The following is a 9,320-nucleotide window of genomic DNA, read 5'->3' on the forward strand; positions in this document are numbered from 1 at the left end:
TTTCAAGGTTACACACCAAAAGCTGAAACCCGACTATATTGTTCATTTTTGAGATTCGCTATCGATTGCTGTGGGTATGTGTTAAAAGTTCTTAGATTTTTACATGTAAATATATCGATCCTGTGCATATCTTTTTTAGATGTATGGTAGGGCTAGTATGTAATTTTATGTCTTGCAAATATGTATTTTATAAAAATTTGTAAGTATAGCGTATGTTTTATTATGATGTTACACCATGTCATTAATATCACTGTTATTGGAGAATAAGTAGAAAGCATTGGAATTAAGTGTATATTATAAATAAGCAGATTATATCAAAATTTACCGAAGAATAGATTACAAAGAAATACATTCCTGAAAATGTGTAATATAATTTTTAATTTTGGATTCAACACACTATAAGAATATTTTCATCTTTAAAAATATCATAGAAAGAACCTATGCATTCATAATCCCCCTCTCTTTATAACAGTTTCTGTTATTTTGGTAAAAAAATCAGTTTTTTTTAATAAATTGTGATTTTCTGAAAAAAAAATTGCAAAAAATATATCAGTTTATAAAGCAATTTATCATTTAATAATGATTTTATAATATTTATTTTTATTGCTTTGTCGAACATGGTGAACACCTAATAAAAGATACGCTACATCATTTTTTATTTAAAAATAGAAAACAACGTAAAAACAGTCTACTTTAAATATTTACTAATTTTTAACCATAATTTTTGGGATATTGGTGCTTTTATTTTCAGTTTCTTAGGCTAGTATTTTTACAAAATCAATTTATACAAGTTCAATGGGATAACTCTAGTTTTGTTTCTACTGTGCTGGTAACTTTTACTTTTACCGTGTGTGGAAGTAAATCGCATAGGGATCTTATTAAATTGGAGTGAGAGAAATGCAACGGTGTGCCGTTGCGGCGTTGTCACATTTCTCCGGTACGTCTTTCCTTATCGAGTAAAAAGTAAAGTAAAATCACAATCGCAAACCGCATATTTTTAAAAAACTTTTTTTTCGAAAAGATAGATAAAAATCATTAAATGTGTTTCTGAGCATCTGAAATGGAATTATAAGGATATCGTTAGGGTATCCATTTTTTATAACAAGAAAACGTCAGTAATCGTAATAATCTCAAGAACCACTTTAGATATTGAAACTTTTTTTTATTATTTTGAAGTTCGAATCTTTTACAAGATGTTTAAATAAGAAAAATTCGATAAGCTGTTTTTTAAGATATCTAGAAATATATTTTCTTTTAGAAATATTAAAAAAGTGTTTGAAAAAAAAACACAATCAATTTCTAATGGTTTTCGAGATACTGTCTGGGTGAAGAAAATATAGCAGAAATATTAAGAAAGTGTTTGAAAAACACAATCAATAATTTCTAATGGTTTTCGAGAGATCGACTTTGAATTCGAGAGTTCTAATAGCGCGACCACTGTCGAACACCAACCCAATTCCGCTTATTTTTACCAAAATGCAAGTGTTTCTAACTTGCACTTAAAAATTTACAAGCTATAGGGAAAATTACAACAACTCGTTAATAAACAAACAAATAAAGTATCACGAGACGTAATTAAATCGTGAAGATGAATGCATGATGACACCCTTACCCAAAATTTTAAGTACTGATTGGGTCAACCTGTCGACCGCGAAGAATCAGTTATATCCCTTCCACGTCTCTTAGCAATGTGCACAGTTTCTCGGTTTATTTCATACGTTTGGCAACGTTTTTACTGTTCTCTCTTTGTTCACTACATTATAAACACATTGTAGTCTCGATCCAAAACTAACCTTTGCCAGCCCTTAATATATTTTGTTATCGGTACAACAAATAAGTGCTGTGTGGATGAATGAAAATGTCGTCACAGTAAGCATAGTAACAATTTTCATTCGATTTTAACAGTGACGATGAGACCTCATCGTGAATTACTTATAGTACTTTATAAACATCAAAAGCCAATATGAAAACTAGTTACTTAAATACTTTATATTTTGACTTTCTATCAAATTTTTAATAGTGTGACGTCGTTTTCGTTCGATCTAGTGTATATCATTCAAATAAAACTAGAGAGATCCCAACTGTAAAATATTTTAGTCACTTGATAATGTGATATTTTTATTTTGTTAATTTCGCTTTACAATATCCTATAAATTTTATTGAGGACAAGCGTGCGTGAGTATCAAATGCTCAATACTAGTATTTTAGCTGTATCGTATGTTAATGTATAAAACGAGTATCTATACATTTGCAAATTATGAAATAAAGTATGTTTATTTCGAATTTGCAAAGAAATGATAATTGGGTAATGTAAAATGGTGTGAAACTACATTTCGTTCACAACATATCTAAATGGTATTTAAATCCTAGTTCTAGGCCAGTGTATTCTATTTTTATAATGTGCCTTAATTTTTTGTGTATATATAATACGATGTTAATTACAAAATTATGTTGATACTTTGCTGTGTTTTATTTATATTCTTTTATAAGGTTCTATTAAATATAGTTGGTTGTAGTTTTTTTTTTCGCAATAAGGATTAGGATCACTCTAGTCCTCTGCCGGAAACACTGCGACCTGTGAGGCCTATTGTGTTTGTCCCCTTTCTATATCTGCACCCATTCTCCTATCCCTGTGCCCTGCACTAACTTATGCAGGTCCTTGATAGGATGGCAACATAGTTCCTCCGGTTCTAGCTTAGCTTTCCCAAATAAAAAGTGTCGCTTGCGATCCAGAGCCTCGCAGTGACATATTATGTGCTCCGCTGTTTCAGGATCTTTATCGCAGAGTCTGCAGCAAAGACTTCCTTGATACAGGTTGAGCTTGTTCAGGTAACACTTGACAGCCATGTGTCCTGTCAAGAGACCTGTTGTAATCCGCAATTTATTCCTGCTAAGCATTAGCAGTTCTTTTGCGGTTTTAGAGCTAGGTCCTTGGATAATAGCGCAACCACTGTGTGCCTTGCTGTGCCTGTTTCTGTGTTTCCCTGAACAAGAGTTTTAGTGCACTATGGGCCATACATTTGGGTATTCCCAGTACTGACTCTGGACCAAGATAGGATGCCGATGATCCTTGCCTAGCTAGCTCATCGGCTTTTTCGTTGCCTTGGATGCCGCTGTGGTCCGGCACCCAGAATAATGTAATTCTGTTCCTTCGAGCCAGAGCTCCCAGTTCACCTAGACATTCCCAGACGAGTCTCGACGATACCTTTGGGCTCATAAGCGCCCCAAGTGCCGCCTGACTGAGCATATATTGATGAGGTTATCTGAATAAGCTCTTCTATTGTTTTCTCACGCACATTGTAGAATGGCGAAGATTTCTGTCTGGAATACGGTTGAGTGTTTACCCAAAGAAAAGGATAAACTTACCCTTGGTCTTTCCCCAAATACTCCAGCTCCTGTTCCTTCAACGGTCTTTGACCCGTCTGTATACCAGGTTAGTCCATCCTGAAGGAATGTTATATCTGTCCACATTCCTCGATCCATTTTGTTCACCTCGAATGGTTTGTGGTAGTGATAAAGAGGGGTCATTTGGTCCGATATCGTTTGGAGTAGAGGTCCCCCGATAGAATTTCCCATCTTTGAGTGTCCCGTTTCTGTCCTATTTCCCAGAGACAAGACACTTTGTTGTCGATAGGGTCCCATTCTTGCCTCAGCCTGGATCACTATGTGAAGAGGCGGAAGGTCCAGAAGCGCCTCCATTGATGCAGTGGGCGTTGATTTCATCGTCCCTGTTATGCTCAGACAGTCTTTGCACCCTTGCTGAGGCTGAGCATTGTTGTTTGTTGCATTACCTTAGGCCACCATACCAAGGATACATATGTTACTGAAGGCCTCACCACTCCAGTGTACAGCCAGTGCACCATCTGTGGTCTGAGGCCCCAGATTTTTCCATGAAGTCGTCTGACTACCGCTAGTGTAGTCACCGCCCTCCTTGTGACATTTTCCAAATGTCGGTTCCAGGTCAGTTTGGTATCAAGCGTGATTCCTAGATACTTGACCTTCCCCTAGAGAGGTATCTCATCACCGCAGAATCTTAGAGGGCGTAGTCCCTCAAGTAAGCGATAGTAGGTAAGTTCTGCGCTTGGTGAAGGGGATTATTACGGTCTTTGTACGACTAATATGTAGTCCCTCCCGTGTCACCCATGATTCCACAATCTTCAAGACCCTTTGCATTCGCTCCCTTACTGTTGTGTTAAACTTACCTCTAACTAACACGGCCAAATCGTCTACATATCCCAGAGTGTTGAAACCAGCCCAGAGAGAACTCCCCCCTGCGAGCATCCTCCCGCCACCCAGACTGCAACAGTCTCATTTAGTAGGGTGGTATATACCACTCGACTTTTGAGCATGCAGTCTATCCACCTACAGCAGGTCTCCCCTAATCCGAGGTTCCTTGTAGCTCTCGTCAGTGACTGAAATGAGGTGTTATCAAACGCCCCTTCTATGTCGAGGAATGCCCCTAAAAGCACTTCTCTTGTTTCGAACGTCGACTCCACTTAGTTAGTTGCAGTTACTTCTCAAGTAAATGTTCACGATGATTAAATAAAAGTAAGTCGTTTCTACCTAAACTTGGTTCAACAATATTCTTATCGAAACAGGCACTACTTAACAAGAAAAAAATGTTCCAAAATAAAACAAAGTTAAATAACAATAAACAAAGTTTTATTAGGTCGAATTAAAGTTTATAAAATCTAAGAGTTAAACAATCTGTTTATAGTGCTTTGTACATTAACTGAAAAAGTACACTGAATCTAAAACATTGTTTATATCAAAATCTCCAGTCGCAGGCAAGGTTCTCAGTAGTTTGTTGAGTTTTTTCTTTTGATAATCGGCCAAGGAACTTTCATCAGATAGTTCGCTAGAAGTAGAAAAAAAATTAGCATTTTCAAAATAATTTCACATTTTTTTTGTATTTTTACACGTACTGTAATTGTACAGAGCGATCCACAATGACTGAATATCGTATGATCGAAAAAAAACGGCGCCAAAGAGAATGACAATCGAGGATAAATTTGGCGAGGTCGATCTTCTAGACGTAATTTATTTGGCCTGTACTCTTCTTTATTTTTTAAGGGCACTTATACTGCCGCTTAGCTTAAGAAGGTTGTAATTTATTTTTCTATTGAGTATAAAATAATTTTTAAATGGTGTAGTTTAAAATTCGAGAAAATATATTTTTTACGGAAATAGATTTCTGTGTCTGGAAACGTTCTATCCTTTTTTAATCTCTCTATAATTAGTATTAATTTTTTTGAAGTTTTATGTCAGTCAAATGACGTCTAGATATTGACCTCGCCAAAATTATCATCGATTGTCATTCCCCAGCCGTATTTGACGCAGTTTTTTCTTCGATTATACGCTATATAATTAAGGTACTTAAATTGTGATATCTTACCTTTCCTCAAAACTGTAGTTATTATACATAGAAATAGATAAGTCTTCTAAAATTGGTTCAGAATGCAAAGCCACAAACTGTTCTCGACATATCTAGAAACAAAAGGTACAGTTACCCCCTGGACTTATACAAAGTAATTATATCCATTGCCGCAGATTCAAACATATTTTTAATAATGTGCAGGGTGGCGCCTCTTATACGCCGCGGAATTCCAATTTATTTATTTATTATTTATCTTCACAATATTAAGGTTGCCTACCCCTCAGGCAAAGATTTTCCTAGATATTTTAATTTTTATGATTTCGCGTCAGTAGATCTTTATTATTTGAAAAATCTAGATAGCTGTGTGATATATCTTTTGTTAATTTAACAAAAATTAACGATTGTAGAGTAAAAAAATTATTACAGAATTAAATCTAGATATAAACATATAATTATGTGACAAAAATTAGCTAGATGAAATCAAATGCTCAAAATGCTTCTTATCCTGTTAACTGCATAAAATGATTGTCTTTTCAAAAGGATTTTTTCATTTTAAAAGGCATTATGTGGAGTTCTACCTCGAAAAGCAGCTACAATAATTTCTCTCATGTTGTCGCCAATAGTTGGTCGAGTTTTGTAAACACAGTCTTTACCATATCCCCATAAAAAACCCCGGACTAGATAAAATCAGGAGCATTTAAGTATTCTATTAATTGGTGAATGCACACTGCATTCACCAACTAATAGAATCATATATCAATTCTTTCTGACGTAGGATAAGTTTGCATTTTCGGCAAATTTCTGAGATTTTTTTTGTTTTAACTGACACAAAATGATAACTAGTTGTTAAAGTTGGACTAATTAGACAGATATGTTGAAGTAACGTCAGACATATCACAGCCACCTAGATTTTATCAAATAATAAAGATCTGCTCAGATCAAATCGTGTAAATGAAAATATATCTAGGAAAATCTTTGTTTCAGGGGTAGGCAACCTTAATAGTATTTTGAAGAGAAATGAATTATCCATTGAATATCGGAATAATATACTGGGTGTTCCATTTAAAATAAAAGAGTAACATGCCTTTAAAGGTGACCAATGTTCAATATTAATTTTGTCTCACCCTGTATAACTTTTTGGATCAAGTTCTAATTTGATTTAAAGTACAATACTACAATAGTATAATAATTCAACTACATACTAGGCTATACCGGGTAAATTTCAAATTAGATAGTTTTTATTGTAATTTAAAAATTGTTCTCTACAATTCTTCTCACAAATCTTCATCTCAATACAAACTGTCGTTCTCGTTGGAGCCTCCGCGATGTATGAGAGGCGCCACCCTATTATTATTTTTCTTAGAGAATCCTAAAACTTACTTTATTCATTATGTGAATGGTGGATGGGTGCGTCCAATAGCAGTCGTGTACAGAAACAAAGGTAACTCCCGCCCTTTCGCAGTGCAGAGAAGTTAACATCATGTGACTAGAATCCAAAGAGTGAATAAAATTCGGTGGAAATGCATTTTTCTGTTTGACTACGTTCGGTTTCCTGAAATTAAATAGTTTCTTGTCACTATAGTACGAGAGCTAGCAACGTCGGAAAAACAAGTATTTTAAGACGTCTGGCTCTTTGATATATCTTTTACTATGCTCTCTAGAACAGCATGCGGTCCATCTGGCTGCCGTTGGGTTCCCTACTGCACGTTGGGGTAAACGTTGGGTTCCCTACTGCGCATTGAAAGAAGATCCTATATTTTATTAGTCCTTTAAATTCTAGTATTGAATATAAATCGAACATGCCGCCATAGCGCAGTGCGTGTTTCCGACCACGAACCGATTATTCAGAGTTCGAATCCCGGTCAGGGCATAGATTTTTTTATTTTATTTTCGTTTATATTCTGATAGTAAAGTATTAAATATTTGTTTTTTTTAATTATCATAATTATTTAATATTTTAGTATCAGAATACAAACATATACAGGGTGTTTCAAAACAAATGCGAAAAACTTCAGGGGGTGATTCCTTGTTCAAAATAAAGGGTAGTTTGCTTTATAAACGTTGGGTCAAAAGTCAACCATTAGGGAGATATCGCGGTACAAAGATGGCGGAAAAATAATGTTTTTATTCTTTATCTTGAAAACGAAAAACGATAGACTAATGAAATTTTATGGAAGCATTACTGTTATGAAAACATACTTTCTGGTAATTTTCTCACTTTTTTAAAATGAGTGGAAGGTGTTGAAATAAACTACCTCTATCATTCTTGTTAACAAAATTTAAAAAAAAGCTAATCAAACACATGCAAAAAAATTAATTTGGATAGTTTAATTTGATTAGAAACTTTTTTATCTCTTGTGTTTTTTTGATAAAGCTCACCGATTTGAAATTAAAAAATAAAATGTAAAGCATTACATATCAGGACAAAAAACATTTTTAGATAAAGAATCTAATAGGCTGCTCTAATTTTTTTAGGAAAAAATCTAGTCGGCCGCTGTCACTTTTTAGGATGTTTCTAATATTATTTTATTGACATTACTCTACTGCAATACGTTATTATCTAGATTCTTATTATTACCATTATTATCACTAGATTCTTTATCTAAAATGTTTTTGATCCTGACATGTAATGCTTTACATGTTATTTTTTAATTTCAAATCGGCGAGTTTTATCAAAGAAACACAAGAGATAAAAAAGTTTCTAAATAAACCAAGCTATCCAAATCAATTTTTTTGCATGTATTTGATAAGATTTTTCTTTAAATTTCGTTAACAAGAATGATAAGGGTAGTTTATTTCAGCTTTTTTTCACTTAAAAAAGTGAAAAAATTACCAGAAAGTGTGTTTTCATAACAGTAATGCTCCCATAAAATTTCATTAGACTATCTATTTTCGTTTTCAAGATAAAAAATAAAATCATTATTTTTCCGCCATCTTTGTACCGCGATATCTCCCTAATGGTTGACTTTTGACCCAACGTTTATGAAGCAAACTACCCTTTATTTTGAACAAGGAATCGCCCCCTGAAGTTTTTCGCATTTGTTTTGAAACACCCTGTATAACAAAATAAAATAAAGAAGTTTTTGACCTTACCAGGATTCGAACTCTGAATCATCTTTCGATGCGCAGTAGTGAACGCAACGGGTATCGGCAGCCAGACGGGCCGCATGCTGTTCCAGAGAGCCTAGTAAATGATATATCAAAGAGCCAGACGTCTTAAAATACTTTCTCGAAAACGTTGCTAGCTCTTAGACTACTATCTTAAAAAGTATAATAATCTAATCCTAACCCAACCTAAGCAAAACCAGCACAAAACAAAATTATTAAAAATATATTCCTATACCGGGTGTTGCATCGTCGTTGGGAACATAGGAAATCCCATGCAAAATTTGAACTGTCCAGATATTGGCTCCCCTATGGATTTTATAGCGAAGTCGTAAATAGACTTTTTAAAGGTCTACATTTCGTAAACACACATGCCAAATTTGAACAATTTTGGACAAACGATTTTAGGTAATTTGAGAACAACTTAATCGATTTTTAAATTAAAACTGAATAGGTAACAATCAAACACCAGTCAAAAACCAACATTCCTTAAGTTGTGAGCGTCATTTTCAAACGTAACTTAATTTTAGTAAAATTTTAATATTCAGTACAAGTAATAATTTATTGTTATACACATAAAGAAAAAGTGAACATGATAAAATACGCGGGAAATAGATTAGACTTGGATTAGACAGTGTATCTGGCATGTTTCAGTTAATTTTCCCTAAATATTAAAATTGCATTAAAATTACTTTTGACCATAGATAAATAAAACAAGTTTAGATTGGAAAGTGCCCATAAGGACAATGTAAACACTATTTGGTGCTATTCTTGCAACGGTCGCGACCCAAAACTTTTGAAAATTTCGGAGCGGTTCGGCTTTTTCCGGAGTTATATC

General features: G+C 34.2%; 1 protein-coding gene across 1 annotated transcript in view; it reads right to left on the reverse strand.

Annotated features, from left to right (window-relative positions):
• Positions 1–4,645: 4,645 nt before the first annotated feature.
• Positions 4,646–9,320, reverse strand: part of LOC115880966 (DNA-directed RNA polymerase, mitochondrial-like) — a 6,105-nt gene continuing 1,430 nt past the window's right edge. The window contains exons 2-4 of the mRNA XM_030898312.1: positions 6,758–6,967; positions 5,396–5,487; positions 4,646–4,858 (exon numbers count right to left, since the gene is read on the reverse strand). Coding sequence (XP_030754172.1) covers positions 4,729–4,858; positions 5,396–5,487; positions 6,758–6,967 — 432 coding nt within the window. The 3' untranslated portion in view covers positions 4,646–4,728. The remainder of the gene's footprint in view (positions 4,859–5,395; positions 5,488–6,757; positions 6,968–9,320) is intronic.

Source organism: Sitophilus oryzae, unplaced genomic scaffold (genome assembly GCF_002938485.1).
Source record: "Sitophilus oryzae breed Bouriz unplaced genomic scaffold, Soryzae_2.0 scaffold_1674_pilon_pilon, whole genome shotgun sequence".
Taxonomy (NCBI): Eukaryota; Metazoa; Arthropoda; class Insecta; order Coleoptera; family Curculionidae; genus Sitophilus; species Sitophilus oryzae.